At 43.1% G+C, this 18,497-nt stretch overlaps 1 protein-coding gene across 1 annotated transcript; it reads left to right on the top strand.

The window, feature by feature from the left end:
- Positions 1-528: 528 nt before the first annotated feature.
- F2RL1 (F2R like trypsin receptor 1) lies at positions 529-5,670 on the top strand (the record flags this gene model as incomplete). Its single annotated transcript, XM_084224946.1, has 2 exons — positions 529-663; positions 4,568-5,670. Exons 1-2 carry the CDS (start codon positions 591-593, stop codon positions 5,668-5,670), a joined length of 1,176 nt encoding a protein of 391 aa, XP_084081072.1. The 5' UTR covers positions 529-590.
- Positions 5,671-18,497: the final 12,827 nt, after the last annotated feature.

The following is an 18,497-nucleotide window of genomic DNA, read 5'->3' as shown; positions in this document are numbered from 1 at the left end:
CCACGATTCTGCGGTGTTATAACACGGAATAAGAAACCTGGAGCGCACAACACAGTGTGTTACGGGGCAGCTGAAGTAACTCGCTCCCACTAAACGCTGCTGGGCCCTGCCGGTGAGACCAGAACAATCCTGCTCTGCTCCAGGAGCACGGACCGCTCCAGCCGCGCTGCTCAGCTGTACTGGGCAGCCAGGGGCCGTTAACAGCGCAGCCCCCTCGGGCAGGGCCCACCGGCGGACTCGGGGACGGGCGACCGCGGGCGCAGCAGGGTAAGAGCCGGGACCCCCGGGAGCCGCTCCGCCCCTCAGCGGCCGAGCGGTTGCCAGGCACGGCCTGACGGTGACCAACAGCCTGCGGGGGCTGCGGCGGACCCGCCATTTTGTGCCAGGCTGAACGGAGCCAGCGGCGATCGACCGCCACCATTTCGGGGACAGCGCCACCACGCTCTGCCGTGAGGGGGGGGCCCGGCCTGGCTCCGCCCGCCGCGGGGCTGGTCCTCGGCCCGGCCGCGCCCTCCGCCCCGCCCCGCTCAGGTATCAGGTGAAACTGGCCGGGAGTGCGGGCGGAGTGGCGGCGGCCGGAGCACGGTGCGATGGCTGCATGTCGTGGGCTGTGTCTGGTGCTGTTGTTCTGTGTGCTTCTGGGAGCTGCCGCTGCTGCTGAAGGTGAGCGGAGCGGCGTGAGCTGCCAGCTCGGCTGGCATCAGCGGGGCGGCCAGCGCGGCACCCCCGGCGGGTTCGGCCGCCCCTCAGCCGCGGGCGGGGGCACGGCGGGGCGCTCGGCGGGGCAGGTGTCTGGCCTGTCTGGGGTTCGGGGAGCCCGGAGCGGACGGGACGGGGTTCCGCGGAGCCGAAGGGGTCGGAAAGCTCGTGTGAGTGGCAGCGTGGCTGCCGGGACCCGCGGGCAGGGCTCCCCGGCCGGGAGGGAAAGCGTTTCGTGAGTGAGCAGCCCTCTCAGGGCTTGTGGGACGCGTGGGGCTTGGCTTCACTCGCCTGGTAGAGAATCGTGGAACGGTCTGGCTTGGAAGGGACCGTAAAGCTCCCATCTAGTTCCAACCCCTTCCCCCCTGCCCTGGGCAGGGACAGCTTCCACCAGAACAGGTTGCTTAGAGCCCCGTCTAACCTGGCCTTGAACACTGCCACGGACGGGACATCCATAACTTCTCTGGGCAACCTGTTCCCGCCCCTCACCACCCTTAAATAAAGAGTTTCTTCCTACTGTGTAGTCTAAATCTACTCTCTTTCCATTTAAAACTATTTCGTCTGGTCCTGTCATTTGTAAAATGCCCCTGTCCAACCTTCTTGTAGTCCCCTTCCCGCCTCCCCTTGCGCTAAACATGAAAAAACTTTAAAGACCATGTTCTTGGGTTTTTTCCCTGATCTAAAAGGCTAGGATTCTTTTTAAATTTTTCGTCTATGCTATTGCTTGTTGAACATAGGTGCAGTTTGAGGAAAAAAACCTAAACATTCATATTAATATTTCAGTGCATGAAGTTAATTTCTCGCCACGTTTTATAATAAACCCCATTGCCATATCTGTGCATACCTTTTCACTGTGGCCTTCCATATTTAATTTACCGGGCTTATTTACCTAATAAAATCATACGTGTAAAGATTGTGTAAATATTGAAGCCGAGCATAGGATGTACATTGTATACATATTGAGGCCAAGCATACGTCATGTTTCTCAAGTGATAGATGCTAGGTAAGTGCAAATTGTGTTCTTCAGAGCGGAGTTCCTGAAATTAAGCTGCCATTTAATCGCCTAATTGTCTGACCTGGACAGAGTGAGGAATTTGGAATTCTCGGGGAAGAGAGAGAGAGGTTACAGATCCAAAAACCAGGATAATCTTAAATTTAGTCCTATTGGGAGTATTACTACTATGACTAAACTAGTTAATTTTTGGATACTCCGTGCTGCTGTCACTTTTGTGTCTGCAGGGTAGGCATATCCTGTGTTTGGTATGTAGTGGGTTATATCTTCTGGACAATTGGCAAAGGTGGTGAAACAGCCTTTTGTGGGAGGAGAGAGTAACGCTTTTCCCGTGGGCAGATTAGCAAGTCAACTGCATTCTCTGTGTGTGAGTCAAGCAGGGTGAAACTCGTCTTGGAAAAGAGCTCGATTGTTATGGAAAACGGCAAGTGGTGAATGAGTAAGGAAAGGATGTAGAAATGCACATACCTAACAAAGGATTGGTTGCTCAGTGAGGGAGTGTTAACTGCAGGGAAACGGGACACTGTCTTCCTTGTATGTATAGGTTGCTAGTTGGACTGAAAAGAGGTGCCCAGTATATTTTGAGGCTCGAATTAAAGCCAGCATGAAAACAAGACTTGGTCTGTGAAATCACTCTGTCTTACAAGTAGAATAAAACAAACCTTTGTCTCTATTCTGACAGTCTTGCAATACAAAGTCCTGTCTGTGGTTCAGGTATCTGTGCATTCACTTTAGTGTACCTCTTACTGTAGCGTCTCACACTAACACTTCAGAACTTTTTTATTACACTTTTTTTTTTCTACCTAACCTCTGAACTTCAATTGCAAAGCATTGTTTTATATCTGATCACAAAACTTTAGTAATAACAAAGTGGTAGTATTTACTCTTCTAGTTCTCTACAATAATTTGAGTCTTTGGAATGGAATGAAAATAGCATGACTGGAATTTGATGGTATCGACCACTTTCTGATGGACAGGTGCTTAACACAGCATTCTTTGGTGAACTTTATTACTGTATCCTGATCACTGCTATCAATTTAGTCTATAGGGTGTGCTTGCAAGCATCTCCAGGATCTTTCTCAGCTAAGCGGTGAGCCTAAGAAAATCAGCATTGCTTAGCTCATTATTGTTGCAGTATCTGGTATCTGTAAGCTATGTCCTTTAGGGTGGTTTTATGGGTTCTCCTATTCACACCTCAGCTTAGGGAATGAGGATTGCTGCATTATAATTAATTTTTGCAGTCTTGAACAGTATTGCTGACATGATCATGGGGCTTGGTTGTCTGAATGGAGAATTTTCTATATTTTTGCTTTGTTTGTTGTAATTACACCACATATAGACCAAAATGACTGTTAGGCATTTGAATTAATTTTCTTTAGGATGGTGATTTTGTTAGTGTAATTTAAGCCTCTGTCTTCGTGCAGTGTACTGCAAAGATATGTCCATGTTGGACAGGTAAAAAGTTTTCTTGCACCTCAGTTTTCCAGAGACGGCTGCCTGGGCCTGGAGATCTTTGGTCCTCAAGTGAATCTAAGTTAACGTAATTCAAAATTCTGAAGAGTGTGTTTCTGAATGCATTTTCAGAAGGTTGCAGAGTCTAGACAGGAATTGAATGCTGTACATCAGACTTTTGCAGTTATAATTTGAAAGGAACAGCTGTCTAAAATGCGCTGCTTTGTGGAATCTGTACTGAGAAACACTTGTGTATTTATATATTGTGTAAGAATTCTTTAAAATACAAGGTGGAAGCATTTTTCATTTGGAACTGTATTAATTATTTTTTAACAAAGGGGCGGGCCGTTCAGGGCATTGTTCATGGCTGCTCACTGTTCAGGCGCTCAAAAAGACTCTTTATATTACAGCTGGTTGGCTTTGGCTAAACAAATCCACAAATATTGATAGAAAGTTTAGAAATAATCCTTCCTAAACCAGTCAGCTTCCGTATCCATACAGTTTAGCTGTATGGAATGGATGTCTATAGGTGAATGTCTAACTTTTCGAAATGCTATGGATTCCTGGACATTGCTTGTGTAGTTTAGCCTGTTAGCAGAGGAGGACTGTGCTGTGTGTGCAGGGGTTCTGAACTGGGCTGTTCAAAGTCTATCCTACAGGACTCAAGTCAGGAGCACCTGCCTCACCCATATGGTTTGTAAGCTCCCACAGCATCTGAAGAGGCAGAGCAAAGCTTGTAGTGACAGCAGTTTGTATATGAAGCTGCCTTAGGTGTCAGCTCTACCACCTGATACTTTGAGTAAAAACCCCAGGGAGTGACTCTCCTGAAGGAGAATCCAGATGAGGACTGTATTGCAACTTCATGCACAGAGTTAGTCTTCAAATTTCTGTTTGGATACACTGTAATGTGTGCCCTAGAGATTATTTGTGCATGGCTTTGGACATGGCATTCTGACTTTCATTTTGTGCCATCTAAACTGGCAAAGCTTCTGCTGCAGTTAAATTAGCCTGCTCTGACGGTGATCTGGCACTGCTATGTGAAGAGCTAATGGTACCCTGGGGTAGTTGAAGGAGTTTCTACTGTAACTGTTCAGGTGGTAGGAGCCTTTTAACAAAGCACTTTTAACAAGGCATTTTTAATATCACTGGTGACACGTAGAAGTGTTTTGGTTTCTGGTAGAATCCATGAATTCTTGAAGGGATGAAGGTTGTCATTTGGATAATAAATTTAAAAGAAAGGGAAGATAAATCAAGTGTTGAATATCAGTCTTAATTTTTCTATTGATAAGGCTGTCTGTAAATGTTCAGAGCAAATCACTGTATAGTTTATTTTTTAAAAGGGCAAAAAGTCTGTACTTCAACACCAATAATTAACAACTTTTTCTTTTTTTTTTTTAATTTTAGAGAATGGTAGCTCCAGCAAAGCAAAAGGAAGAAGTTTCATTGGCTATAAGGTTCCAAATGCAAATAATTCTGAAGAGTTATACGAAGTGGATGAATTTGTAGCAGAAGTCCTCACAGGAAAGCTGACTACAGTTTTTATTCCCATTGTTTATATATTTGTCTTTATAATTGGTTTGCCAAGCAATGCCATGGCCCTCTGGGTCTTTTTTTTCCGAACAAAGAAGAAACATCCTGCTGTGATTTATATGGTTAACTTGGCATTGGCAGACCTTCTTTTTGTTGTCTGGTTCCCACTGAAGATTTCATACCATCTAAATGGCAATAACTGGCTATTTGGTGAAGGTCTCTGCAAAGTATTTGTTGCGTTTTTCTATGGAAATATGTACTGTTCCATCCTCTTCATGACATGTCTCAGTGTACAACGGTATTGGGTTGTAGTGAACCCCATAGTGCATTCAAAAAAGAAATCAGAAATTGCTTTGGGCATCTCCATTGCTATCTGGATACTGATTTTGTTGGGCACCATACCATTGTATCTTGTTAATCAGACAGAATATATTTCAAATCTTAACATTACAACCTGCCATGATGTGTTGCCTGAAAATGTTTCAGCTCACGATATGTTCAGTTATTTCCTCTCACTTGCAATTGGACTCTTCTTAATCCCAGCTATCATCACTGCTGTTGCATACATTCTGATGATTAAGACCCTGAGTGCCTCCATCATAGATGTAAGCACTGGGAAGAAACGAAAAAGAGCAATCAAACTCATTATTGTTGTCCTGTCCTTGCATCTCATCTGTTTTACACCTAGCAATGTGTTGATTATTGTGCACTATTCAGTCCTTAAAGCCTACAGCCAGAGCCATCTGTATGTGTGGTACATAACTGCACTGTGTCTTTCCGTTTTGAATAGTGGTATTGATCCATTCATCTATTATTATATTTCAAAAGACTTCAGAGACAACCTTAAATATGCTCTTCTTTGCCGGAGTGTGCGAACTACACAGAGGATGCAAGTGTCTCTCTCATCCAGCAGGCACCTCAAGAAATCAAATTCTTATTCTTCAAACTCAAGTAGGACCAATAAATCAACCTACTGAGTTTAATCTTAGAAAAGTGAACTTTTGTTATTACTGATGAGAGGATGTGAGTGACAATAGACTTTGTACAAGAGAGTCTGAAGAAACACCTCTGAATTTTAATTACATTGAAGTCTGGAATTTGGAACTGACAGTTGCTTTTTCTGTATAGAAATCATAAGCAGATAATCTTCCTGGGAAACTAGGAAAAAAAAAAAGAAGACATTTCAGATGCTGTGCAAAAATGCTGCTGACCTAGAAGTGAGGGTGAAGACATTTTTGTTGAATATAAAAGTTGCTAAAAAGCAAAATATCTCTGGAATATTATGCAGTATTGTTAGTATTTTGAATTGCCAGAAAAATCTGTTTTGTTTAACTGTAATCTATTAAGCATCTGAACAGATTGTGTGTATAGGACCTTGCTCTGTGTTCCTGCTTACACTGAACATCATTTGAAGCTGTAGAGAGAAATAGAGGAGAATCCACTTCACCATCTTGGATTAGACTGTTTATCTTTGGTATAATATAATTTATATCTTGTTTTCCAAGTTACTGTGCTGTAAATACTAGCATAGCAAAAACCTATAATGTTATCCTATTTGAGTTGACCAGCTGATCTTATCAGCTAGCACTGGGATAAAATGTTAGTTGAGATTATCCACTGTTACTTAACATTTGTCAGTACGTGATCTTATATGGGGATATACAACAAAGTTTTGATGGATAGATATGTGATTTTATAAATGTGCCTTGTATTTTTTAAGACATCTAAATAAGATTTTTTTTTTATAACACATTTGAGTTGAGTGCTTTCTTTTGTCCTTTCACATGCACTTCAAAAGTGGTTCAACTTGACTAGTTCAGCTTGCCTGGCTTCACATAATAGGGATGATATTCCAGACAACTATTACAAACATGACAACTGTAGCTGTAATGTCTAAATGGGTAGAGTAACATTTACCTAATGACACGTTTGTTTGTAGAGCAATGAAAGTAGGACGTTTTGTGATAGTATTTCAGAGGACCAAGCTAAAATAGCAATGTATATTAACGTATGTCTCATTAAGGAGTGAAGAGTTTACTCCAGCTCTAGGTGGCATGGAACACAAATGCTTCTCATTAATGAACAATTTTCTCTTCCTGTTTCCTTACAAATGCAGGGAAATAATTGCACATTTATTACTGAACTGAAGGTGTTAGCACCCTTACTAGAAAATGAATGTACATAAGAGGCCACAGTTCACTGGAAGAATTTTAATACACTGTCTTCACAAAAGGCTGTCTGAACTCTTACCATAGTCTGTTCCCTTTATCATGCTAAGCAGTATGCTTCCTGCTCTATATGCAATAGTGAGTAATATGAAGAAAGGGCATCCAGTTCACCTGTGCTCTGTCAGGAGTACAAAGGTTATAGGTTATATGTTGTAAAGATGATAAATTGTCAGTGTGTATCTGTACAATACCACAAAGAGATTGCTCATGATTCACAGATGACTGTTAAATGTCTAAAATATGACATGCTTAATATAGCCTGTCTTTTGGGGAACAAGATTTATTTCTTGCATTATTTAATCAGAAGGGCACTAAGCGCTGTTTGTATTTCTATACTCTCTTTATTTCTTTCCTGTCATTGCTGTTAAATAATTAGACAACTCTATTGCAGCTCCTGTGAAGATAAGTGCTGATCCTCTTGAAAATCTCTCCCTTCTAGCCTTCACCTGCAGGTTGGCAAAGCAGACTGCAGTGAAGGATCTTTCTTACCTGTGGCAACAGTGGAGGTCTGACAGTGGCACAAGTCAGAATTAGATGGTACTGCAGTACGTTGAAAGCTTCTTGAGAAAGAAGTTCTAATAAATAGAATGATTTCTTTTTAAAATGGGGCTCTGTGATGTGTGACAGATTTTGGAGAATACTATTCAAAGAGCTCACAGTCATTTAAGTGAAGCTTTCCTTCTGTGTAGCTGTATTGCAAATCCTTATCCTGAATTTAGCATTAATTAGTGTGCTTCAGTTAACAAAGCAGTTAGACTAGGCTGGTTGTTCGTTTAATTTGATTCAGTTCCTTGAATTGGCAATTATGTGCCTGTGCAACCAGGTAATGGTGGGGTAAAAACATATAGCCTATGAGGGTGGAGGTAGTTGCTTAAGCCTTTTTTTTGGGGGGGAGTGGAGAAGGGGAGGCTGTACTCTTGAGCAGGGTTGGTTGGTATAAAGGTGATTGACTTCAGTTTAAAATAAATATATTCCTGAATATTGCCAGCTTTGCAATTCAAACACTAAGAGAACCAAAAAACTCTTTACCTATTGCTGATTAAAGGTTTAGATGCTAAAAAAATAATCAGTGCAACATTCATGAAAGCATCGGGGAGTTGAAAATCAGGTGTATTCAGTGGTGCACCATGTCAAGCTTTCACAAGCAGCTCAAGCTTATGCTGCACCTGAGAAATAGATTAGCCTTTCCCTTAACCTAGCTGTGTGATCACGCTGTTTCCTCATACTGTCACAAGCAAGTGTGACCTTGGGGTGGACTGGATCAGTTCTGGGTTAAAGTTAAACTAGGAGGATGGTGAAAAGTTTACTCTTGGCTTGGTTGTTTTGCTGGATGAGCTCTTTGTCCAGAACAGGAGAGGGGCTCAGACTGTCTCACCACTAACATGCTTCCACTGTGTAACTGCAAGGCAAGTCAAAGCACAGTAGCTGCCTAACCTTCTAAGCAGCAGGGAGCAGGCCTCCACCCATGATCATAGGAATGGTTCTGCTCACTCTGGCTCAGGGTAGATCCGCCAGTGCCAGAGTAATCTTTTCACCTGTTCCCCTGGAGGTCAACAAGACAGCAAGGCATCAATGGACATGTCAAGAAAACATCAGGACTGCTGCACAAGGCACCTGGCCAACATACCAGATGCACAGATGTGGCCAGCACCACTTGTGTGCTGCACTTTGGAGCATAGTTGAAATGTGCTCTGAAGTTAAAAAAAAAAAAGGAGGCAAAGGTTGGGGGAGTTGAAGTCTTTCACAGGTGTGAGGAAAGCTGCTGCTGAGCAGGTCTATCTGACTAGAGAATGTGTAACAGCAACAGAAAGAAGTTAGAGGCAGATTCTCATCTAGGAGTAAAACCAGCACAGCCAAAAATCACATCCCCATCACAGTATCTCAAAATCCTGCTACCTTCAGCATTAGAATTTCGTTAAGTCTAATTTGGCTGGCCTCATTTGAGTGTCATGTTGTCAACCTTACTTTATTTACTTTGAATCAGGACTGAAGTCTTCATTGGATGGCCCCTCATTCCTAAAGGAGAAGATAAGGTGAATAAGTCCCTAACTGTCTTGTCCATCCACTTGAAAATTTGTAAGCCAGCATGATATTCCCTGTTAGATACTACGCACATTGAGGTGTCATAGCCAGTTCCTTCCCAGTCAGCCACTCAGCAACAGTCTTGTTTCCTTTCTCTGAGACCTTCCCATTTCCATACACAGTCTCCAAATGACATGTAGTAGTCGAGCTGTGGATGGTACAGTGATGATTTCTATTTTGCACTGTGTTGCTTCCCCAATAGCCCTTACTATTTAATGTTGGTTTCATTTTTTTTTTTGTCTCCTGCTCCTTAGCAATGAGCTGGTATTTTCATGCAGCTGTCTGTAATTACATCTCTCTCCTGACTGGTTACAGTCTTTTCACAAGCCATAGTTCTGTATGCCAAGTTAGAATGTTAGCAGCAAACTTCTGTTCCTCCGTGCTTTACCCTCTTCAGACCATTTATAAACATGCAGAACAGTACAGGTCTGGCGCCACACTGGTGCCACTGGTGTAGTGAAGACTGTTTTTCTGCTACTGTGTATTTCTTTCTTTGCAATCACTTACTCTGAAACAACCTTCCCTCTTACTCCATGGCTTACTACTTTATTTGAAAGTCTTTGATCAGAAAATTTGCCAAAAAATCTTTTAAAATCCAAGTAGACAGGATATGCTGGATCACCCTTATCTCCACTTGTGCTTGGCCTCTTCTAAGAACTCCATAAAGTTTTTAGGTCCAGAATTCTCTTAACAAAAACAGTGGTGACTTTTACCAGAAAGGTCAAGAAGTTCCATAGTGATGTCCCTTCTTAGACTCTTCACTGTCTGCTCTCAGTACATATACTGAGCTCATGGAACTGTATTTCTCTTGACATGTCAGAACCTTGTATTGATTACAGCATTGTCTCCCAGTAGTCAGGTATAATTCTGACAAGAGATAAACTTCAGTTAGTAAGTCAGCTATTTTGTCTGTATTAATTTTTTCGTAACTCCTCAATGAATACCACCTGTGCCCACAAAGTTTAGCATTCATTTTGTCTGACTGTAGTATGACGACTGAAGATATTTAGCACATTATGTTGTAACTGCCCTGAGAATCAAGCAGCATCATGCCTACCTACAATAACAGCCATTTGGGACCTAAGTTTCATTATAGATGTATTTGATCTGTCAAAGGCTCTTTGAACACACAGTTAATAAACAGCATCACTCTTAAATATGGCATAAACACAGTAGTCATCATCATTTTGATTCAGCAACAGCCAGGAGGGTATGTATTACCTACATGTTTTTTCTCAGGAGTGATAACCTTCTTTGGGTTTGCAGGTAAACATTCTCCAGGCGCTGTTTGCTAGCAGGACCAGTACAACAGGCTGGCTACATAGTCAGCTCTCTGTCATCCAGGCCAAGGGAGGTAGAGATGCTTCAGATAATGGAAAAAAGACTAGAGATTGTGAAGGATGCATGGAATGCTGTGCAGAGATACTATGACAACTTCTCTCAATCCATGAGGATTGAGAGATCTGATCCAGTGCTAGCTTTTGTGACTTGGACTTTTCTGTCATTGAAGTGTGTCCACAACCAGCTTCTGTGATGGTCTGGCCAGCTCTTTGGAGGCCCAAAAAAGAGAAAAAAGGCCTATTTGCGTGAACGTGGAGGTAAGTAGGTTCATAGCTGCTCTGGAGTTCATAAAGGACCTGGGATTGCATCTGTGATACAGAGTCAGCTCAGTAGTATCAAGAATGGCCTGGTATTTGTGACTAAATCCTGTCAATCTCCAGTGTCTGTGCCCCAGTATAGATGCAGCATTCCAAGTGCAGAGATACCTAGTGTGTTCACTCCCATGTCTCTGGGTACCCTGCTTCCCTGCCACATAGCTGTTGAATGCTATGTGCAGCTTGTGTCACTGTGGCACTCACCTGGATATTGCTTTTTGCCAGAGCGCCGGAGTGTCCACAGGAGAGAACGAATGCAATCTCCGATCACCTGACCCATAGCTAGAGCCCAAATGTAGCTGTAACCTAGAGACTGCGCCTTCATGGTAGAACTTGCTACACCTGGTCTCCATGGGATTATTATGCATGTTGTAAAGCAGAGTCCTGCTGCTAAAGTTAGGTCTGTGTTTGGAGTTCTGTGTGTCAGCAACAAGGTCTGCAGGTAGCACACGTGGACTAAGCCTCAATCCTTGGTTTCAGAAGTGTTAGTAATATGCAGTAAAGAGCATGAGTGAGCATTTGAATAGTGAAGCAAGGGAACAAAATGTGGAGAAGAAAATCCTAAATTTGACCGTCTATGTATGGAACTTGAGAAATGCTGCAATAACAACTCTCAGCTCTATCAGTAGGTTGCCTCCAGGTATTACAGCTCCCATAACCAGTCAGTTGCTGCAGAGATCTCTGGTGAAACAATGGGCAGGAGGGATGACCTTATTTTAAAATACTTCTAAAAATCAGCATATAGTAATTCTTAAGGCTGGCAGGATTTTAATTGTCAAGGATGCATCAAGTGGTGAGTGCATCTGAGAACAAACATGAGTGACCTGAGTGAATAGCTCTGTCACAGTTATCAACTACATTTCAGCAACTGCACTCCAGCTTTGTGCCTCACCTTCAAGAAGCAAACTGCTGGGGACAGAGTTCAGTGTGTTTGAGTCTGAAGTGCTGTTTATTTGATAATACCCTTTCCCCTCCCTTCCCCAATTTATAGCATTTACCAGGCTTTTAATGGCCATGCGATATCTTGGATAGGAGAATAATACTCTTCCACAGTTCATGGTATGTATATAGTTCCTGTTGCTTAGTAAGGGCTTAGTTCAGGGAAGTCTTGAACATTTAGGCTATGCTGCCTTTAATTATATGGCAGTGTAGCAGCACAGAACACTATCAGTATTCATGTTTTCTCCACAGAGTCTGAGTTCAGGACAGTATGTACTCATAGTGTTGTGGTTTAGCAGCTGTGTCCCTGCTTGCCCAGCTGAATGACTGCAGTGGAGACTGCTCTAACACGTAATCCTGTGGACTGCAGCAAGTAGAGAGATAGAGCTCATTTGGATGGAGGCTGTGCCGGCATATGTAAGCACTTGGGGGAAAGGAGTAATTTTGGTGGGTAAAACAAGGGAATATGCTGCTTCTTTGGAGAGGCTAGCCCACTAAATAAGAGGAAATAAATGAAATCATTAACTTGAAGAACATATATTAAGAGATAAAATGTGATGGGTAGGAGTTTCCTTAATGTACTGAAGAGTGTCCTGTGTCATGCATTTACAAAAGCCAGGGGATATAAAGAAATCACAAGAAGCAGTCGATGAGCCAGAATGACTGCATTGTCTCGGGAGGGAGCGCCACACTGTGGTGTTCCCTGTATTTAGCTGGCGGTGACTCAGGACTAGCGCGTGCTTTCAGATTGACACAACACGACCCTTGACATTGCATCTTCAAATCCCAGTCTGGCAAACCTGCCTGGCTTTCTGTGAGTGGATGAGTTGAACCCCATGGTTCTAGGACAAGCCCCTAGTACTAATTCAGGACATGTCGGAGGCAAGTGGTGCTGTATGACATTCAAATGATGTCTGCTTTGGTTTGAAGTCACTAATGTGTATACATTAATTTCAGGTGCACAGCTGGAAATGTTTGGGGTGGCTGTATTGTAGTGATATTATTTGTGAGCTGGGATGAAGTATGCTATTGCTATGAAGAGTGATTTGATGGTGAAATGAAATACTGAAAGGAAATTATGGAACTGCTCTGTCATAATTTATGAAGACTGTGTTGTGTGTATTAGGCTGGTTGCCTGGAAGCTCCCCATGTCACTAACAGGTGGAGTCATGAATACTACAACAATAGCCAGTAAGATGATCCTCAGTAAAGGTCTGAGTGACTGCCAGACCCTGGGTGAGCAGACAAAGCTGAGGAGCCTTGCAGCACTCCAAGCAAGCGTGGCATTTTGGTTAGCAGTCAGCAATGGAGAGGACAAAGGAAATCTCTAAAGGTGATGGCTGGTGAACTGCTTGTCAAGGGTCTGTTTGGTCTGAAGTCTCTGAAGAATGCAGGTGCCTTTGTTCAGGTTCGCTATTGAAGGATGTAGAGCTGGCTCCAGCATCAGCAAAAGTCAGCCCACAGTGAGGTCTGTGTAATCAAATTCTGCAGCTTGAGCCAAGAAGGTGCTGAGGAAGAGATGGCAAGAGAGAGGGGAGAGAGAGAGTCCACTGCAAGCTACCCTCACTTTGGTAATTATGCTATAGCAGGGCATGAGCAGGTGGATAACAGAAGGTTCTGTCAGTAGGACATGGAATAGCACAGAGTGGAGATACCTCATGGGGAAATGGCAGTGCCTGACATTGCTGCTAAGGTCATAATTTCCACTGCTTACACCTCAAATCAAGATAGCGAGCCTTTAGAAAGCAGCCCTTTTGTTTCAACAATCTTTGATCTTCCATGTGTGGTTCAAGTTTAAACAGTGTTTGGCATGAACACCAGCCCTAGAGTCTGGTTGTAGCACTCAAAAGCACTGAACCAGACCTGTCAGATTGGGAAGAACAAGGGCTCCAGAGGGCACTGTGGCTTGAGGACCATTTGTGTTCTAGTTCAGGTAGTGGTGTCACTCAAGTGTGCACATGGCACACATCTTATGCCAGCTTAGCATAAGATCTTAGCATGAATTCATGGTACCTCTTTGCTGAGCAATTAATTCTTTTTTCAAAGAGAGAGTTCTTCACAGTTGTAATCAGAAGTGAGCTCAAGACACACATCTCTACTTAGCATCCTAAATGAGTAGGCAGACACCTGCAGAAGGTAGTTCATCTTGCCTGGCAGCCTCTTTCCTCCCCCCCAGAGCACCCGCTTCCCCATGAGGAGCCGAAGCCATTGCACTAAAGTCAGAGATGCAAGGTCTTTGGCTCTTGGTGTTTCTGTGCCCCCCTTGAGATCACACCCACACTGTTGCGTGTCGGCCTTCTAGCTTCAGGAGGCTGGCAGTGCTGGGAAATGGGGCCGTCTGGGCAGGCAAAAGCGACTCGGCATGGTGCAGGACCACAGCTGCTTAGTGAAGGGGGAGAGGTACGTGTCACACGCCAGCCAAGCTGTCAGTCCAAGCCCAAGGAGGTCGGTGATATTCAGGAACTAGCTGAGGACTGTCGATCATCTGAGGAAAGAATGTTACGTACAGGATCGTGCTTTACCTTCCTGAGTATCTGCAAACAGAGCGGAGGCTGTGATTAAAGGCTCCCTCGTCTGTTTCTAACTGTTATTGCACACTCTGTAGCAAAGACCAGCGTGAAAGACATTCCGGTTTCCGTGTGCTGTGCTTCATTTTGTAATTCCCCATTTCAAAATACACATACATATCTGATGTAAGAGAAGGAGAAGGACTTAACAGGTGATATTAAATATCCCTGCTAGGTTTGGGGTCAGGGAAGCAGATTGCTGGGGAGATATGGGGCTCCTGGAGTGGAACTTTCAAAGCAGAATATTCTCACAATATCTTTCAATCTCCTTTGTTTTTTCTTGGATTTGAAACACTGCTAAAACCAAATCTTCAAAGCATAAGCTTATCTGAGCAAGAAGAGGTGTTACTGTCTAAGTCTTTTAATCCCCAGATTTCTGGAATAGTATGACATGCAGAAGTTCATTGTCAGTGATAGTTGATTTCTGTCTTTATTTCCAGTGCATCTGAGCCCATGTGAAGCTTTCCATTGTGGAAATGTTGCATCACCTGCAACTTCTACCTGTAACTTAATGCATATTTACCATGGCCATTGTAGTTACAAATAACTTTGTGTTGCTGAGAGTGGTGGCTGAGGCTGCTTTCCAAGAGTGGACTCAAGAAAATAAATGTACTTCTTAAGTAAGGAATCAATCTTTGAGCAAAAGCAGAGCTTGATATGCTCTGGTTTTTGCCTGACCTTAATCTATCCAGTATAGGTTGGATATTAGGAAGAAATTTTTTACAGAAAGAGTGATAAGGTACTGGAATGGTTTGCCCGGGGAGGTGGTGGAGTCACCATCCCTGGATGTGTTTAAGAAAACACTGGATGTGGCACTCGGTGCCATGGTTTAGGTGAGGCATTAGGGATGGGTTGGACTCGATGATCTTGAGGGTCTCTTCCAACCCAGTGATTCTGTTTGATTCTGTGATTCCTCAGTGAGGAATTTTAATACTCTTGCAAGATGCTGCAAGTCCTCATCTCTTTGATATCACAGGCAGAACGTGGGCTGGGATGCATTTCTTGAGCTGCAACCTGTTGTGTCAGGTGAGTCAGGAACAACTGAGAGTGCTGGACCTGTCCCATTAGTGGGATTGCATCATTAGAGGAAATGAGAGCATCTGCCTTTTGTTTTACTGCAGACTTTTCTTGACAGTAACCTGAAGAATGAAGAACGGGGAATGCCTGGGCTCAGTTGCCTGACAAAAAAAAATACATACTTTGTTATCTCATTTAGTAGCTTTCTGCAGATCAGCATCATCTGTACTTTGTTTGAAAGTTCTGTGAGTGGCATAATTTTACATAGATAATCCCTACAATAAAAGACATCAATGATTGTTATTTTTCAATGACCACTGGAAGATACAACGTGTGTAATTAATAAAGGTACCATAATTAGAGGGCTGTACAATTAAGGTAGCATTCACTAATGATATAATGCTACTTTCTGACATACTTCTGTAAGAGTATGACTCCAAGGAGTCTTAACAGACTCAGTTATTTGAGATTCCTTCTTTTTATCTGAAAATAAGGATAGTTTCACTTTTGTACCAAAAAGGAACATATTCAAATATCCAACTCAACTCAATAGAAAGAAGACAGTAGCATAAATTTGCTCCTGCAAACCCACCAGTGTCTTATATTACCCCAAGAAACCAGAATATTCTAGAAAAAGAGAACTAGTAGGGATGGTGATATCACCAAGCTTTTTAATTCGGGAATGGTAGTCCTTTGTATCATCAAAAGTACACCTAAAACCTCATTTAACACCAGTCTGTGCCTATGTGTCAGTGTGCAGTCCTGCTTTCACTGGAAATAACAGAGTGACAATCAACTTTTAAAAAACCTTTAAATGATGGCAAAAGAGTTAGTTTGGAAAAGACTTTCAATACAGGTAAAATCTAATGTCACTCTAAAATCACTTCAAAAAAGGCAAAAAAACTACTTGCAGGGGAAGTAAAAGTATAAATTTTATTTTCAAATATCTGAAAAGCAAATAGCAGAAATTCGTATGAATCTGATTATGAAGGAATTTCTGTTCAGAGTGATATATGCTTCTTAGAAGGTACAATATTAATGTTATTAAACTCAGATATAAGAGATACAGAAAACTTACTGCAATCACAGAGTTTGAATGCAACTTGTACAATGTCCTGTGATTCAGAAAGAGTTTAAACAGTGTTATGTCACTCTTTGAAGCAAAGAGAAGACATTTTGATAAAAGGTGTAATACTGTTCAGCATGGCAGGGAAGAGAGAGGAGGAGGCTGTGAATGTAATTCAAGCTTTTTCAAGGCTTTGTTATAGAAGTACTTGGGACATGGAGCAAGAGCAATAAAACATAGCACCTTTTTGGAAGGCCATAGAGCAAAGAATTTGTGGATGACTGAAATAAAGAGGGCAGGAGATCTTTCTCCTTTTCAATGCCTTTATCAAAAGTGATCCACTCAGGTGGGGAGACCCAATGGGTCAAACCCACGCCTCGGCTGCTCCCAGGAGTGGCACAGAGAAGGAGGATACCTGGAGCTTTTTCCACTACCCTGTGGGCAGAGCTCGATGCCCCTAATTTTCCAGTTTGACATTTGAGGTCCTCTGTCTAGCCGACATCTTTAGGGAGGGGCAAAAAAGGGACTCAGCATCTCTGCAGGCTCTGGACTTTGTTCCTCGCGTCCAGACATCACTTTGATCTCTTAATTCTGTGTTGGCTCGTTGTTTTAGGGGTCTTTTTGATAAGTTTGGTGGGGTGGCTTTCCCGTGGCATGCTGGCTCCGAGGTCATTTGCATGTCCCCTAGGATGTCCCCTGCTTTCCGAGAAGGGCCATCCTCCTGGCAGCAGGCATGGTGGTACTGACAAAAAGGGGAATTCTCAACAATAGGGAGTTAACGACCGACTCTTAACAGGTGATTCCAACGTGAAGCTAACAAAGAACTCTCCTCTGCCAGCAACCAGCTCAACTTGTAACTCTGCAACCTTTTAAAAAAATGGGTAACCCTTTTTTTACTCATAACAGACTGCTCTGTTCTCTAAGCAGACATGATGTCTTATTTTAGTGGGACACAGTGCACTTGCATTTCAGTGTAATTGCTTTTGTAGGCTTTTTATCTTTCAAAACTCTTACCCATTTTAACTCACTTTGGTGGTTTTATTTCCCTCTTTTTCCAAATTTTGATGATATATCTTAACCATGATGTATATTGGTTGAGTAATAGTTCTGCAATCAATCACCTGTGTTTGCTTTGTTTCTTTCAACATCTGTGTCTTTGGTTTTATACACTGAAGGTGTTTGCTGAAACGCGAATTTTTTTTCCATTCATGCTAATTTTCTACATCTAATGTAGCAGACTTGAAAGAGAGCTAACTGATTACCTACAGAAAACAGGCTTCCTGTAGCAGGATGATGGGAGATGATGCACAACCTTGCAAGAAACTCATGTTGCAGACTGAGATGCGATGAAGGCTACTAGAGCCAGGGGAGCCCTTTGCAAATGCAGCGCCTGAAATGCTTCAAGTGTTATTAATGGGAGGTGCAGAAGCAAGGATAAAAACAGCAAAGAGAAGTGAAACAGAGGAATCAGAGCAGCAGTACCCAGCAAGTGCTGACAAAGGTTTGCAAATGTGTTTGTGCTGTTTCCAGGGACACACAAGTGCAAGTGCATTCTCTGTCACCACGCTGGACTTACACCTAGCCCCTTGGCACCTGACGTGCCAGGTGGCACAGGGCAGTGGTATGAGATTGGCAGTGTGTGGCCAGGGTGTGAGCCAGGAGACCAACAGGAAGCCCAGCGACCATCACATTGTTTGACATGAAGGAGCTCCCTGACTGGCCCGGTATAGCTTACATGAGGTATGGCTTGCATGTGGTACCTGCCAGGGCTTTGGGAGCCAGGAGCTCCTGCTACTGCCCTGCAAAGGAAGGGATGGAGGCACGACAGAAGGGGTGTACATCTTGCTGATACACTGGAGTGTATCTACACACTGTAGTGTATTATCAGTTTCTCCTCCAAATGGAGAGAAAACATGCAGCCCCACGTTCTAAGGTGTGAAGAGGAAATTATGCCTGTTGACTTTCTCTGTTACTTCCCCCATCTCAGCTGTTCTTGATTTCCACATGCATGCAAAATATCTCTGGGCCATTTATGGTGCTCAGTAAACCAGGAACAACTAATTTCCTTGTCTTTTAAAGACAATTAAATCAATTGTACATTAACTACCTCTGCCACCTAATTCACATCAGCCTCTAACGCTCAAGCTGGCTTCTGCTGAGACGTGCATTGCACCTGTAGGGTTGGTACAGCTTCTTTCCTAGTACTATCAGAAATTCACTTTTCTGGAGCAGATCCCTCAGAGCAACTGC

The sequence above is a fragment of the Fringilla coelebs genome (assembly GCF_963513975.1).
Source record: "Fringilla coelebs genome assembly, chromosome: Z".
Classification (NCBI taxonomy): domain Eukaryota; kingdom Metazoa; phylum Chordata; class Aves; order Passeriformes; family Fringillidae; genus Fringilla; species Fringilla coelebs.
The sequence above is the reverse complement of the archived record's forward strand: the minus strand, read 5'-3'. Positions and strand labels throughout refer to the sequence as shown.